Source organism: Nothobranchius furzeri, chromosome 6 (assembly GCF_043380555.1).
Source record: "Nothobranchius furzeri strain GRZ-AD chromosome 6, NfurGRZ-RIMD1, whole genome shotgun sequence".
NCBI lineage: Eukaryota > Metazoa > Chordata > Actinopteri > Cyprinodontiformes > Nothobranchiidae > Nothobranchius > Nothobranchius furzeri.
The window spans coordinates 26,453,372-26,470,713 of record NC_091746.1 but is presented as its reverse complement, the minus strand read 5'-3'; the positions used below and the strand labels follow the sequence as shown (position 1 = coordinate 26,470,713).

Genomic DNA, 17,342 nt, shown 5'->3' with positions numbered 1-17,342 from the left:
CACAAACCTAAACCATAAAAATCATTTATAATACAGATAAATGTGTTGAGTCTCTATTGCTATGGAACATAGATTCTGATCTTTGAGATGTTTATGACCTAAATCTGATTTTTAATTATTTATAAGACAATTTTAAAAGATTTTCAGTGGGTGTGCATTCTTTGTGCACGTAGGTGAGGTGTTCATGTATTTTAACAGGGACATCGCTCATGTGCTCACCTGGAAATCATCACAAAGTATGTTGAAATAAAGGTTTCCTTTATTCCAAGTGAAGCAGAACGCTGCTTGAGAGGAACTGTGACTGACTCCGTGAGTTTCTTTACACAAACGCCACTTTGGGTTCTCCAGCTGGATTTGCATTGAATAAAATTTCCATATGTTTAAACCCAACAGCCAGTTTCTAAAGTCGTACCAGCCACGCGTGTAGATTAGCTCAACTAATCTGGATTAGAGTGAGAGCCTCCTGTCGTTAACCGTCGTCGTCTGTCTGTCTGGTGTGTGTGTGTGTGTGTTACCAGAAAGATAAGAAGCACGTTGAAAGAGAAACTCCAGCAGCCTGCAGCAAAATTTACGAGATAAACTCTCCAGAGCTGGAGGACGGAGGTAAATTTCTTGTCATCTTTATTTACTTTGTCATTTTTGACTCCTTTTAGTTCCAACTATTTAATTATCTAACATGGGTTGTTGGATCGGGTGAATTTTTAGGATCTTTAATTAAAGGATCCTAACTGAACAAAAACGAGGTCTTAAATAATGTGAAGAAATAAATCTGCTGTTATATTTTGATGTCAGAAGTTGAAACTGATGAAAATCTGTTTATTTCAGCTGTTTTTTGACCAAATGTTGCTTCCGTTAAACTAAATATGTAAATTCAGAACAAAAATGAGAGGATTTATTTTTGAACGTGAGCGGGAATCTAAACCTCCGTCGGCTCAGATCAGTGGAACGTTTGTTTCTGTGTCCGAAACCGGAGGTTTGCTTGTTTTGTTTTCTCACCAGGAGGAAAAGAAACACGATTATTTGTTGGACGTTGGTTTTTATTACCTGTAAGAGTGTAGATGTGCGGAAGGGCTGAGCAGCTTCCTGTGCAGAAGGGTCCAGGTGATCCGGAGGTTTAGTTGGAACCATGAAGGGCTGCGAGGTCAACACCAGGCTGCTCTACCGGCTGACTCTGGTCTCCGGGATGCTGGAGTGTCTGCTCTTCGCTGGAGTGGTTTTTGGTTACGCCTCGCTGGTGTTTGTGCTGAAGGAAGACGGATACTTCAGCGAGATGTGTGCCCACGACCCAAACAGCAACATCTCCCTGATGGAGACAGGTGAGCTTCCTTCAGGTGGACCCTGATGCTCAGGACCACAGACTTCCACTGACCTTTGACCCACATCCTGTTCCTGTTGCTGATTCATAATTCACATCAGATCCAAGAGCTTTGATGCTTTATGTCTTCGGTCTACGAAGATTGACTGATTTCTTTAAAGTGTCTTCTAAACAGTCTTTCGTCACCATCCTAACCCCCTGCTCCTCAGCAGTGGCAGGGGCTCCAACAGTCTCCAGGACACCCTGGACAGGTCTCCAGACCATCACAGGGACAGCCTAAAATTCATGCTTTTGATCCTTGGAGAAAACTCACTCATGCATGCAAACGCGCCAACTCTAGCTGCAAAGCTGCGGTCGGGATTTAAACCCACCACCTTCTTGTTATGAGGCAACAGTGCCACTGACTGCTCCACCATGCAGACCAAAGATCTGCGTGGTGGAGCAGTCAGTTTAACAGACACACACTGGGCCCCTCAGATCAACTTGCTGTCAACACAACTCTTATAAATGATGGCCTGTACTTGATATAGCTATTAGCGGCACAGCTTGATATAGCTAGATATTCACTTCTTTATGGTCTCCCCAACAAACTCCTTCATAAACTGCAACTGGTCCAGAATTCTGCAGCCCGTATTATCACCAGAACCCCTTCCTTTCACCACATCACCCCGGTTCTCCAACAGCTTCACTGGCTCCCAGTTAAATTTAGGTCCATCTTCAAAATTCTCCTCCAAACCTTCAAAGCAATCCACAACCTCTCTCCTCCATATATCTCAGACCTTATAAGTATTCACACCCCATCCCGTTCACTCAGATCTTCTTCTTCCATCCATCTTGCGGTTCCTTCTGCCCGTCTCGCTACCATGGGGAGCAGAGCTTTCAGCCGCTCTGCTCCCCGTCTCTGGAACTCACTTCCCCCAGACATCAGGAACATTGACAGTTTCACCCATTTCAAAACAAAACTCAAAACACACATGTTTAAATCTGCCTATGACCTCTGATTTTATTGAGCTGTTTCTCTCTTTGTTTTTGTTTTTCTTGTTTGGGTTTTATTACTGTTTTATTGTATTTTATTAAGTGTTTTCTGTCAAGTGACCTTGGGTGTCCTGAAAGGCGCTTTTAAATAAAATGTATTATTATTATTATTATTATATACACTCACCTAAAGGATTATCAGGAGCACCAAACTAATACGGTGATTGACCCCCTTTCACCTTCAGAACTGCCTTAATTCTACGCGGCGTTGATTCAACAAGGTGCTGAAAGCATCCTTTAGAAATTCCATCTTTCAGTTCTTTTTAAAACACAGAAAAGGTTTTATTTACCTGCAACGTTTCGTTTGCGGCTGCAAACATCATCAGGTTTATCCGCAGGCAGCAGAGGACGTTGTTGCCCTCTGCTGCCCGCTCTCCCCTCTCTGACGATGCAGTCCCATGCGCAGTCCAACGAGTAAACTCCATGGTCTCTGTTCATGGTCCCACATCCACGTCTCCTTATCTCGATAGCTTCTTTTATCCATCTTTTGTATTTCTGTTGTTCGGTGTTTACGATCCTTGTGTTGTCCCAGTCCATTACATGGTTTTCTCTTGTGCAGTGATCTGTTACGGCTGACTTCTTTATTGTGCTTTCTGCTTCTTCTTTTGCTGCTCTTGTGTGTTTTCGATTCGCCTCTTTCTCACACTCCTTTCTATGTTCTATTTTTCGTGTGTTGAGTTGGCGTCCGGTTTCTCCTATGTATGTTTTATTGCAGAGTTTGCATGGGATTTCGTAAACGACTCCACGTTTAAGTCCAGCTGGTATCTTGTCTTTTGGGTGCACTAGTCTGTTTCTAACTGTTGTGTATGGTTTTGTTGGTGTGTTTATGTTGTGTTTTCTCATTGTTGCTCTTGTTTTTTCTGTTATGCCTTTGATGTATGGTAGGGTGTTACCATACATAAAATGTCAGTAATCAGAACATTATATCACCGAGCAAACACGATAACAGAAGAAAGAGACCGTAAACAAGAGGACAAACACATACAGCACGCTTTAAAGACCTGCGGATACCCGACATGGGCGATAAACAAAGGAAAACAACAAACAACAGAAAGAAAAAACAACCAAAGCAAAGAACCAGAAACCCAGAAAGACAAGAACCAAAACCAGTGATAACCCTACCATACATCAAAGGCATAACAGAAAAAATAAGAGCAACAATGAAAAAACACAACATAAACACACCAACAAAACCATACACAACAGTTAGAAACAGACTAGTGCACCCAAAAGACAAGATACCTGCTGGACGTAAATGTGGAGTCATTTACGAAGTCCCATGCAAACTCTGCAATAAAACATACGTAGGAGCAACCGGACGCCAACTCAACACACGAACAACAGAACATAGAAAGGAGTGTGAGAAAGAAACAAGTTGAAAACACACAAGAGCAGCAAAACAAGAAGCAGAAAGCACAATAAAGAAGTCAGCCGTAACAGATCACTGCACAAGAGAAAACCGTGTAATGGACTGGGACAACACAAGGATCATAAACACTGAACAACAATAATACAAAAGATAGATAAAGGAAGCTGTCGTGATAAGGAGACGTGGATCTGGGACCATGAACAGAGACCATGGAGTTTACTCGTTGGATCGTGTATGGGACTGCATCGTCGGAGAGGGGAGAACGGGCAGCAGAGGGGAGACAACGTCCTCTGCTGCCCGCGGATAAACGGAGAAGGAAGTGACGCCACCATCGGCGTCAGCCTGAGGAAGTTTGCAGCCGCAAACGAAACGTTGCAGGTAATTAAACCTTTTCTGTGTTTTAAAAAGAACTGCGCTGCTTCTATCGTGGCTGCAGGAACTGAAGTAGGGATAGTCCCAACCCACCACCCCACCTAGTGGACACTTATGTTGTGTTGCCTGAAGTCTGTTGCATTTCTGTCTGAGGTGTTTTTTTGCAGAGCAAAGCTGTCCTCCTGGTGGAGGGTAACTCTGAAGTGCCTTTTTCCCCTCCACCTGAACCAATCCTCATGTAACCCTGTTATCTCTATCAAGGTAGCGCAACTCTGGGGTTGCGAATGACCACAGTCACCAGTTCATGTCATGTGTCTTGCCCATGTATATATGATCTCTGAATTGTGTGTACTGAAACTCTAATTTCCCTCTGGGATTAATAAAGTATCTTTGATTTGATTTGATTTGAAAGATGGAATTTGAAGCTAAACACAGCAAGAACACACCAAAGATTCTTTAGAAATGTTGGCCCATACTGACAGGACAGGATCTTGCAGTTTATGGAGATGTGTGGGATGCACATCCAGGGCACGAAGCTCCCGTTCCACCACATCCCAAAGATGCTCTATCGGGTTGAGATCTGGTGACTGTGGGGGCCGTTGTAGTACGGTGAACTCATCGTCATGTTCAAGAAACCAGTTTGAAATGATTGGAGCTTTATGGCAAGGTGCATTATCCTGCTGGAAGTAGCCATCAGAGGATGGGTACATGGTGGTCATGAAGGGATGGACATGGTCAGAAACGATGCTCAGGTAGCCCGTGGCATTTAAACCATGCCCAGTTGGCACTAAGGGGCCTAAAGTGTGCAAAGAAAATATCCTCCACACCATGACACCACCACCACCAGCCTGCACAGTGGTAACAAGGCATGATGGATCCATGTTCTCATTCTGTTTACGCCAAATTCTGACTCTACCATCTGAATGTCTCAACAGAAATGGAGACTCATCAGACCAGGCAACATTTTTTAGTCTTCAACTGTCCAGTTTTGGTGAGCTCGTGCAAACTGTAGCCTCTTTTTCCTATTTGTAGTGGAGATGAGTGGTACCCGGTGGGCTCTTCTGCTGCTGTAGCCCATCCGCCTCAAGGTTGTGCATGTTGTGGCTCCACAAATGCTTTGCTGCGTTCCTCGATTGTAACGCGGGTTAGGGTTAGGCTCTTCTATCAGCTTGAATCAGTCGGCCCATTCTCCTCTGACCTCTAGCATCAACAAGGCATTTTCACCCACAGGACTGCCGCATACTCGATGCTTTTCCCTTTTCACACCATTCTTTGTAAACCCTAGAAATGGTTGTGGGTGAAAATCCCAGTAACTGAGCAGGTTGTGAAATACTCAGACCGGCCCGTCTGGCACCAACAACCATGCCACGCTCAAAACTGCTTAAATCACCTTTCTTTCCCATTCTGACCTTCAGTGTGGAGTTCAGGAGATGGTGTTGACCAGGACCACACCCCTAGATGCACTGAAGCAACTGCCATGTGATTGGTTGATTAGATAATTGCATTAGGGAGAAGTTGAACAGGTGTTCCTAATAATCCTTTAGGCGAGTGTAGTGCCTTGTAGAGTCCACGAACCCCCCAAGGCACTTTACGACACAATCAGTCATTCACCCATTCACACCATGGTGTTGATGAGCCATATTAGTAGAATAATGAGAAAATATACGATAAAATCTGGAATCTCAGATGCATACACACAGAAAAAAGGAGATTCAACAGAAAAACTTTGATAAAACTTTGACTAAATGAACATTTGCTGCAAAACTGGAAAAATGATCCAATAAAAAAAATAAAACATTTTGTTGTCTGTTTGTTTTTGCCGATCCATGCTCATCCATGATTTTGTTTTTATTTAACTCAGACTGTCCAAGTCAGGATGAGCAGTTCTCTCTGGTCTTTACGATCGCCTCGTTCCTCAACAACTTCCTGAATCTCGTCAACGGCTTCCTGTTTGATCGGTTCGGCACCATGGCGACCAGGATGCTGGGAATGTGAGTTGATGTCAGTTTTTTCTTCCCGCCTTTGAGCGTCTGGGCGACACCCACCTAAAAAAACACTCCAAACTTTTGGCCTGTCAAAAAAAATCTTGGTTTTAAACTGAAATATAAAACGGTGTAGTATGTAAATAAGGTGAGTTCAGCTGTTCTGATGAAAGGAGGAGTCGATGATTATTAGAGTGATGAAAACAGGGCGGGTCTACGAGAGGCTTGCACAAACAGACGACGCCTCGTTTTCACAACAAAATCTGTTTCATGTTTTCATTTTTGTTCAATTTTACAGCAAAATGTCCTCCCAGGACCCTGAAAGAGGACAAAGGGCTGACTGTTGATGATGTTTTTGCCTCTGTTAGCAAACTATTTAAAGAAACAATCAATTATTTTGAATGAAATTCTCAGACATGATTATTTTATCTGCATTGACTTTTGGAGTCTAGCCAGTTCAGGGTGGCATCTGTAGATTTTTACCATTAAAATAAATAAATATTGTAGCTTATTAACATTAGCAAATAAAAACACTTTTCATCGGTGAGGGACTTTGGCAGTTCTTCAGTTCAATGAGACGCATCTAATTTGCCAGATTTTAAAAGATCAAACATCCCTTTAAAACCTAAAATACTGAAACATCTTGTTTTAAAACATGATTATTTATTGTTTTGTTTTAATATAACATCTGAAATCTGTTATTTTAATAAAATTATAATATAATAGCAACAAACTGACCTTCTGATACATGCAGAGCCTCCACCAGGGGGCAGTAGACCTGCATTTAGGACAGGTACTGCTCCGTCTGAAAGCTCTGAAGTGGTTTGAAGTTGTTTTGTGATGGTTCTGATGAGTTAGTCATCTCAACCAGGAACAAACCTGTGTGATCATGAAATACAAGAACCTTAAAAAAATACATTTTTTAAATCCCTACTTGGATCAAATGTTTAAAAATCTCTGAGGGTGTTTATTTATGGTACACAACGAAAAGAAGATCCCTCTGAAATGTGCTTTTTCTCTTTCTCCAGATGTTTATACACAACTGGAACTCTTCTTGTGGCCTTCTCGGATGCAGGTCTGTCTGGTCCATTTAGAAATGAACTTTTAACACATTAAACTCAGAAGGTTTGATCTTTATGAATTGACTTTGGACCTGATTTAGAAGTTTGTTTTAAGTTTTTTAAACTTCCCTGCAGCGTTTGCTCTGATGCTTTTTCCGGCTCTTTCCTGCATCGCTGTGGGAGGAATTCTGCTCCTACTTACCAACATGCAGGTGAATATTACATCATGGTTGCGTTAGTTTCTTAAAATAACTCAAACACTGAAATATTTTATGATGTTTTTGTTTATTGGAAGGTGGGAAACCTGTTTTCTGCTCACCGCTCCACCATCATCACTCTCTACAACGGAGCATTTGATTCATCATCTGCTGTTTTTCTCATCATTAAGGTCAAATGCCATAAAAAATCCTAGTAAAACACAAACAATGTGTTTTCACAAAGTAATAATATCGATTGTTAAATTAATAATCAGGCTTTAATGAGAAATTTTATTTACTGGATGTTTGATTTTTTCTTTTAGCTGCTTTCATTGTTGTAAACAATTATTGCGGTGTCAAATAAAAAAATCTTTTAATGTAAAGTCAAGTTCACGCAGATAGATCCTTTAACAAAACACTATTCTACTAAGGATTTAATCTTATTTTAAAGGTGCAATATGTAAGAATTCTACTGTGAAATAATCAAAAAACAGTCTAATCTCTAAATCATGCTACATTCATAAACAGATTTCATTCTTCGCGAGCTGGGGGTTGTCAGTTTTTCTCCTTTTGAACTAAATGAAAGCGGGACGTAGTTATTGTTTACATGCTGTGAGTTTTTGAGGTTGCCGAATCTGCAACACAGCAGTGCCGACATTTGTGATTCAACACAGACTGGCATAAAAGCTCCAGAGTTGTTTAAAGAACCAAGCAGGAGCGACCCAGAAGTAATTTCCTGCACCCCTAAAAAGCTGCTGCGCTTTTTTGTTTTACTCTAACATCAGGTGAAGCAGGCTTAAGGTTGGTTTATGCTTGACGCGTCCGCGAGGTCCACACGGCTCCACGCGGAAAAGTTGCATCATTTTGCGTCATTTTAACAACCACGCCCCTCCACCGCGCCTCCGCACGGCCCAAACTTTCCGCAACGCGCACCTCGGAAAATTTCTAACAACGCGGACGGACGCGGAAAAACATGGCGGACTGGCAAGAACTAGTATGGCAGAGGTTCGTAAATACAGACATTTGTATGATTCTGCTCTCAAAGATCACCGTGATCAACATGTTGTTAATAATTCTTGGAGAGAAATAACTCGCACTGTCGGAAAAGACGAGAACGCTGTTAAAAATGCTGAAATGCCATGTTGTAAACAGTAATTTCTACTTCTACTATGGTGTAGTGTTGGATGCTTGCCGTAGAGCTCCATGCTGCCCCCTACAGTCTGGGAGAATATTGTCTCACCCCAGAGACGAGCCGCACAAACCATAAACACTGCGAGTTGTGAAGCGCGTTCCATCCGCGAGCCGCATCACCGCGCGGAAAGTGAATGCGTCAAGCATAAACCAAGCTTCAGAGGCTAACGCTGAGCTAACAATGCTAATGGTGAAATTTATGTGTGAAGTGAATCATGTCACACATGCCTTTTTACTTCCTTTATTGTGTCGTTAGGAATTATAACAGCAAGCTATCAGCAAGTGAGCTAACATCACTTCCTGAAATGCCAGACACGCTACCATAATAAGTGTAGCAAAGGCTCCCTACCGTAAAACAATCAAGACTGCTAACACAAGATATGACAGTGTATTTATCTACTTATCAACTTACTGTGTGTGACTTGTCTTTGCTTGTTAACTAGAATCCTCTGATACTGATCTGAAACTGGCAACAACCACAAAACTCATGGAACAGGAGAGAGAAAGTTATGTTTTTTGCTTAAAAATGAACTGCAGTACCTACCTTTGACCACAGGATGTCAATCCTGTCTGAACCCGCTTTGGGGGGCTGGTGCCTATCTCCAACAGTCAACGGGCAATCAGGCGGGGTACACCCTAGACAGAGAGCCAGTTCAAAGCAGGGCAACACAGAGACACTCAGAACAAACAATCACACACACACACACACACAATTTAGACAGACCAATTAACCTAACAGTCATGTCTTTACTCAAGTGTGGGAGGAAGCCGGAGTACCCATGCATGCACTGGGAGAACATTCAAACTCCATGCAGAAAGATCCCAGGCTGGGAAGCGAACCCAGGACCTTCTTGCTGCAAGGCAACAGCTCTAACCACTGCGCCACTGCACAGCTCTGACTTCAGGACGTCAGTCTTACAAATTGCACCTTTAACCTGGAAAATTCCATTTATTCAAGGGAACACCAGCATCTAGTGTTTCTGATGTGCAGGAATGAAAACTTATTGGAAATATTTAGCTGTAGTTACTTATGTAAGTTTTATACTTTTGTGTTTATTTTTATCATTTGCAGGTTTTGCATGAACAGGGGGTCCCTCTTCGCCCAACCTTCCTGGCCATGTCCCTGTGCAGTATCTTCCATGTGGCGAGGACATTTCTGCTCATGCCCAGAACCCACATCCCCTACCCTCTGCCTCAGAGCTACACATACGGGTGAGAGCCTTCATATCCAGCCTTTAAGTCTGTCTTTAATAATGAAACATTGATTTTCTGGTGTTCAGGGTGAATTGTGGAAAGGCCAACACCTATAATGTGGAGCAGATTGAGAGGATGAGGGAGACCACGGTGACACTTTCACAGGATTCCAGAGGGAAAGACGACTCCACACGAGTGGATGAGGCAAAGCTTCAGAAAACACAAGAAGGTATTTTAAGAGAAACTGATAAAATATTACACAATCACTCACTCAATCAATCAATCAATCAATCAATCAATCAATCAATCAATCAATCAATACTTTATTAATCCCAGAGGGAAATTAGAGTTTCAGTACACATAATTCTGAGATCAGACATATATGGGCAAGACACATGACAAGAATTGGTGACTGTGGTCATTCGCAACCCTGAGTCGCGCTACCTTAATAGAGATCAGAGGGTTACATGAGGATTGGTTCAGGTGGAGGAAAAAAGGCACTTCAGAGTTACCCTCCAGCAGGAGGGCAGCTTTGCTCTGCAAAAAAAAAAAAAAAAAACACCTCAACAGATATGCAACAGACTTCAGACAACACAACATAACACGAGACTCCAATAGGAGGGTGGGGGGGTGGGGGGCTGGGATCCTGTTTCCCCCAGCGAGAGCTGCCATCTACGGCGCTCATCTACTGAATAGTCACAGGTGGGAGGGAGATCTTGGGAGAAGCAAAGAGCACATTGACTCCGCCAATTGATGGCCTCGCCAGGCTGAAGTCCACCAATCCGAAGGCCGGGGGGTGGGGGGTGGGGGGGGGTGTAGGTCGAGCTAACACAAGAATCATCTTTACAATTTAGCCTCCTCGGGCCTTCCTTCTTGTAACATTTTCACACCTGCTGTTCTTTAAGGAGACTAGCATTTACCTAACTTGACTGATATTTATTACTTTTATTTCATTGTCTAATTGTTAAAAATAACTTTATTTTGATGTCTAGGAGACCCTACTCCTAACTGTGTGTGTTGTTCAGAATCTCTAGGCTGAGTAGCGAATCTGGTTGTTATGACTACAGCTACCACGAGGCTTCAGAAGCTGATGACATGAGCCGCCATTTTGTGCCGTGACCACGTACCGTATATGGAGTCTCCCGTGTAGATCAGGAAATGCCAGGTCCTAAGACCTCGGTTGTACTGGAGCTGGTGAAACAGCGGTCGCAGCACTACAAAGCCCGTCTGAGGATAGCTCCGGTAGTAGTCGGCAGGCGTCAGCAAGTTCACTCTTATTTTGAAGGAACGTCGTCTCGTTGATTCAAACGACGGAAATCTCCAGCTTGACAGTTCTCAGTTTAAAATAGGAAGTACAGCTGGCCAGCCTGTACTTCTCTTTTGGCGGTGATGGATTGAGAGCTGGTTGAAAACAATGCTGAGAGTATGATGTAACTCCTTTGGAGCTCGGATCGAACAGAGCTGATGTTAACGTGGAACTGAATACAAAATGGCGTTGCCTTCTTTTATATCTCCCAGTTGTTTATAAATCTAAGTAAACCGGATTGGACGACTTTCATTAAACAACCCAGATTCTGCCCTACCACAGACGAAAGTTCTGATTGGTTGAGAATAATGTGTCATGCGTTTCCATGGGAATGTAGATCAGTCTGTCTGGTGCAGTCCTGTTTATTCATTTAAACACATAACTCATGACATCTTTATTTCACAGATCATTCACCTGATTATTAATGATCAACATATGCTTTGATTAGCTTATCACAAATAAAGTACTTTGATTAATCAATGAAAAGCGCTCTTCTTCTCTTCTTCTCTCTTCTCCTGGAATGTAAACATACTGAACCAAGCGTCCGACCTTGGTGATGTTACTGTGTGAAGGGGCAGCTGTTAAGGGCAGACCATTATAAGATTCATAACGCTACACATGTGATATAACAAAAATCCCCACCAAACCAAGGTTTAATTTTCCTGTTTTGCATCATTCAAAATATTCCCACAAAAAAAAAAACAGTTTTCCTAAATATTTTCTCATATTTAATCTTCTATACCGTCTAATAAAAGCATAACATAACGGATGTTCCTTTATCTGAAGGGAGTTCAGAAGAAAACGACTTTAGTCCTCTCTGTTGATCCGTTTCTGTGTGCAGAGAGGAGTTTCCGGAGCTGTGTCCGGTCCTGGTTCTTCTTGTGGCATCTCCTGTGGTTGTCCATAATGCAGCTGAGACACTACCTCTTCATCGGAACACTCAACTCTACGCTCAGTCGACTGGCCCGGAACGACCCCAGCTTAGGTAACATGTTCTGGTGTTCTCCTCTTCCTTCTCTTTCCTATCAAAGGTACGGCGATCGATAAGCCATTCAAACGAGCTACGCTTAGAAAAATCAATAGCTCAATCACAGAATCTGATGGTCATAACTGATTCTGACAATCACAAAAACATAAGGCTACCTTACCTTTTATGCCTTAACTCCTAACGTAACGCATCAATGTAACCACATATGCTAGCTGATAGAGTGTGGCCTTTTCACGGTGAAAAACAAGCCAGTTTTTTTTTTATTTCTTGGTTTGTTTTTAACTTCAAAGTCTCAGCATCTCAGCACCACTGACAATCTGGGAAAACTCCACGAACAACAGGTCAAAACGCTGTCATGACAGCTTCTGAATAAACCACACACGCACATTGATCTACCAGCTGACAGACAACAGGCTGCGGTCACAGACAACAGGTCCGTCACCTAAAAGTTTCCCAACGTGAAACAACTCCTTCAGTTAAATTTGCAAACAAGCAGAATGGAATAATTTGTTTGTGGCACGAGGTAGGGGTGTGCGGTATAAACGGTATACGGTAGAAATTATATTAATTTGGCCAACGGTAGAGATTTTGACTACATCGGCCTATCGCAGTAGTGCATGTTGATGATGTCATCAAGCTGCGTCTGTTGAGGCTGAAAGCATGAAGCCTGTGGTGGAGGAGGAGGAGGTTCTCGTAAAGAAGACCAGTGCAACATTGGTCATTTGGACTTGGTTTGGCTTTAAGGAGTCGAACAATATAATCTGCAAAGTATGCTGGAAGAAAGTATTAGTGAATAGAGGGAATACATCTAATTTGTTTTACCACCTCAAAACAAAGCACGTTGTGGAATACGAAGAAAGCCAAAAACTACATCCTCAACAAACGCCCAGTCAGTCGAGCGGTAAGAAAAAAGGTGGTCTTACACACCAGCAGACGGATATTTTACAAGCATTTGCTAAAGGCACACAGTATGAGAGAAATAATCAACGGTGGATTGATATTACAAATGCCATTACCACGTACCTGTGTAAGGGCATGGTGCCGTTTCTTACATGGAGAAAAGCGGCTTTCGGGACACGATTAAGACACTCGATCCACGTTACGAGGTACTGAGCTGCAAACACTTCAGCCAAACAGACATATATACAAAAGAAAGTCATATTTCGCAATGTATACCGTTACCGCACATTTTTCAAATTATATCGCAATATAGATTTTAGGCTATATCACCCACCCCAGCATGAGGTTTCTGTTCCAGTTTAACCGCTTTGAGCTGAGAGTGCACAATTCATACACACAGAGGGGTATTTGCACTGGGTGTGTGTGGGTTAGGGTTAGGTAGTGAATCATGATCCACTCATTTAGAACAGGACATTCACAATGGTCAGATGAGGTTTTTCCAGGATTGCACGTTTCAGAGGTGATTACAATTAGTTCTTTTGAGACGAAACCTTTCATGTAGTGGTTGCCATCAGTGTGTAAAGAGAGTTTCAAGAAAAATGGCAAAAATGCTCCAGAAAAACATCTCCTACTTTTAATAACTGTTTGTTCCTCTCGTCAGTGAGTCGGTACACCAATGCTTTTGCAATGACCCAGCTGTGTGGAGTCCTCTGTGCCCCCTGGAATGGGCTCATATTGGACCGACACAAAGGAAAACCTCGAAGCCTCGGTAAAAATAGACGTTAGAGTTGTTTAGTGAAACTACTTCAGTTTTCCTGACTCCTTGATTCCTCCCACTGTAGGAGAAACTGAACAGGATGCAGACCTGCGCTCGTCCTGTCTGTCTCTGTTCCTGACGTCGCTTCAGTGCCTCCTCTTCTCTGTGTGTGCCTCCATTCCTATCCTCCCTCTGCAGTACCTCACCTTCATCCTACAAGTTCTCAATCGCTCCTTCCTCTATGGAGGAAACGCAGCTTTCATAAGCATCACGTAAGTGGATTCTAAATAAATAATAACTGGTTTTGGAAGTGATTTATTGGTTTGGTCTAAGTCTAGTTTGTTCCTGAGGGTTGGACTCCTCCAGGGCTGCCTGTTGATCCTGTTTGAGGTGTTCAAGGAAGGATCTCAAGGTGTAGTAATGGAAAAGATGGTGTCTGGTTGAAAAAGCCCAGGAACTCATGATGTGGTTCTGTTGGTGCCTCCATTGACTCCCATTTTGATCAAGGTTCATTACAAATTTCCGGTGGCATTCCCATTAGACCATTGAGGTCAAGTGACCAAGGATTGTTGGTGTTTACCAGAACAACGATGAAAACCAGAGGCCGACAAGCCTCTTTGGAGCACCCTTCCCTCTTCCCTGAAGTTGGCTGACTCCGTTGAGCTTTTCAAAACAACTAATTTTGTATTATCAATAATGGTTTTTATTTCCTTGTCTGTTTTTATTGTGATGTATTTTTACTACGTCCCAATCCTCACCTATGGTCATGAGCTTTGGGTAATGACCGAAAGAACAAGATCGCGGATACAAGCGGCCGAAATGAGTTTCCTCCGTAGGGTGGCCGGGCTCAGCCTTAGAGATAGGGTGAGGAGCTCGGACATTCGGGAGGGACTCGGAGTAGAACCGCTGCTCCTCCGGATCGAAAGGAGTCAGTTGAGGTGGTTTGGGCTTCTGGTCAGGATGCCTCCCTGGGGAGGTGTTTCGGGCATGTCCTGCCAGCAGGGGGCCCCCGGGTCGACCCAGGACACGTTGGAGAGGTTACATCTCCAATCTGGTCCGGGAACGCCTTGGGGTCCTGCCGGAGGAGCTGGTGGAGGTGGCCGGGGAGAGGACGGTCTAGAGCTCCCTAGTTGGGATGCTGCCCCCGCAACCCAGACACGGATAAGCGGAGGAAGATGATGACAATGTCTTTTTACAGCACCTTGTAGACAGACCCGTGTCTAGAAAGTTGCTATATAAATAAAGCTTTACTTACTTACTTGGTGATTCGTAGCAAAGGCCTAAGACGCCTTTGGAAAAAGGAGGAATCCTCTACTCAGATCTATGGTCCCAAGATTTAAATCACAACATAAAAATGAAACCATGGATCCAAATCGCTGATGTCAGCTTCCTCCATAGTGGCCGTAGAGCTCCGCCATCTGCTCCGCCTCATCGAAGGGAGTCCGTTAAAATGATTCAGGCAACTGATTAGGTTTCCCACGTTGGAGATTTTCCAGGTATTGGGTATTGGGCAGACCCAGGAATCTCTGGCCTGGCAATGCCTTTGTCAGCAGTGGAAAACAAAATGGATAGTTCCATTTTATAATTAGAGAAAATAAGCGCATTGCTTCCCTAACAACGTTTTCCTGAAGAAAAAAAATGTTTATTCATGTTGTGGTCCAGTGGAGCTTGAAAAATACCCATCACTATCTTTTTTTTCATCTTGCAGTTTTCCAAGCTCCCACTTTGGGAAGCTGTATGGCCTGGTGATGTCACTGTCTGCTATCCTTTCCCTCCTTCAGTATCCGCTATTCGCCCTCATCAAAGGACCTCTGCATGGAGATCCGTTTCATGTAAGAAGCTCCATCTTTGTTACCAAAAGGCTGTATGTTATAACTGAAGCAAACCTAAAGGATCCTGTTGAGACTGCGTAACATCACGAGAACTGTCTTCCGCTCCAGGTGGACATCGCTCTCACCCTCCTCACTCTTGTGGTGTTTATCCATCCTCTTCACATCTTCATCCACAGCAAGAGACGAGCACAAAGCAGGAAGAATAAAGCTGACGACTCAGACTCCAGCGAAGCCAAACTGTAGAGGAAGAATCTCCAGGATGTAGATATTTTTGGTACAATTTTGTTCCTGCACACAGGAAATGGAAATAATTTGTCTATTTTGATAAGAGAATTGGTGTCTTTTCTAATGATTTTAATGTCTAAATAAAGAAGAATGCATTTTTTTAACGTTTTAATAATTAAAGACAAAGACTGGGGCAGCAGTAGCTTAACAGGTTGAGCGGGTTGTCCAGTAATGGGAAGGTTGCAGGTTTGATTCCGGCTCCGGACAGAGAATTCTGCTGTTGTGTCCTTGGGCAAGACACTTAACCCACCTTGCCTGCTGGTGGTGGTCGGAGACCGGTGGCGCCAGTGCTCGGCAGCCTCGCCTCTGTCTGTGCGCCCCAGGGCAGCTGTGGCTACATCGTAGCTCATCACCACCAGTGTGTGAATGTGTGTGTGAATGGATGAATGATGCACTGTAGTGTAAAGCGCTTTGAGTCCTTACTCTGAGAGGTGCTATACAAGTGCGGGTCATTTATCATTATCACAGGGTATCTGCAGGTTTATGGGAGCCGAATTTAAGACTTTTTAAGACCTTTTTTAAGGCCACTTTGACCAAATTTAAGCTGTTTAAAATTAAATTTAAGCTATAATTTCCAGCTATTGCCTGGAACCGGTGCTAACCACGTCGCGAACGTGGGATTAACCATCCAGTTACCATTAAACTTGCACTTCCCCATGGCGCAAGCTGCCGCTAGCTTAACCAGCTAATGTGCTCATATAAAAATAGCCCCCTTTCACAGCCAACTGAATGTGTACGGTTCCGCTTACGCCAACATCGTACACAAAAAAAAAAAAAAAAAAAAAAGCTGAACACTAACTAGAAATTCACGAAATTTTTATAGAAATGAAAGAATCTTGTTTATTGGGTCTTTGGTCATTTAAGACCTTTGGAAACTGTCTTTAAGGATTATTTGTCATTTTTAAGGATTTTTAAGGCCTTAAATTTGGAAAAGCAAATTTAAGACTTTTTAAGGATCCGCAGATACCCTGTATAAAGATTTTTCTGAATAGTTATCTAAAGGATGACCCAAGTTAATTCTGGTGTCAGAAGCACCACAATTATCACCAAATATAAACATTCATCACCCTGAAAATTCAATTTACACGTCTTTACAGTTTATTCACTAGACTCAACCCCTCTGATTTCAGCACTAATATTAATATTTTCATTTCATTTTAATAAATGCCTTAAGCTCCACCCACTTATCCAAATATGGTCACTTCCAGCTCCAAGATTGTGCCGGGATTTTGTTCAAACCCTTTTCCACCTTACCTCACTTAGGTGTTTAGATATGCATAGAGCAGTGCATTATGGGTAGACCAAACCCATGTGGTTCGTTCGGCTGAGTCTTCAACATTCTCTAAACAAATATATTACTGTTTTGTAATCTGAGAGTAGGCCTCTGACCTCAGGGTGAACTTGCTGGGATGTCAACCATTGGGAAGACTAGAAGCTGCCTTAAATATGTTCAACTTGTGAAAAAGTATTCTTATTGTAAATTGGACCTAAAATATGTATTAAAAACTGACCTTCACATTAAAAGATGCACCAGACCTCCCATAAGAATACGGGGCAT

At 42.9% G+C, this 17,342-nt stretch overlaps 1 protein-coding gene across 1 annotated transcript; it reads left to right on the top strand.

Annotated features, from left to right (window-relative positions):
• The first annotated feature begins 635 nt into the window (after window positions 1–635).
• On the top strand, window positions 636–15,888 carry slc43a3a (solute carrier family 43 member 3a). The gene is made up of 12 exons (XM_015971882.3): window positions 636–1,316; window positions 5,953–6,082; window positions 7,102–7,148; window positions 7,270–7,346; window positions 7,430–7,522; window positions 9,595–9,734; window positions 9,803–9,945; window positions 11,864–12,007; window positions 13,572–13,679; window positions 13,753–13,939; window positions 15,376–15,499; window positions 15,608–15,888. The coding sequence occupies exons 1-12, from the start codon at window positions 1,127–1,129 to the stop codon at window positions 15,740–15,742; spliced, it is 1,518 nt and encodes a 505-aa protein (XP_015827368.3). The 5' UTR covers window positions 636–1,126; the 3' UTR covers window positions 15,743–15,888.
• The last annotated feature ends 1,454 nt before the right edge of the window (window positions 15,889–17,342 follow it).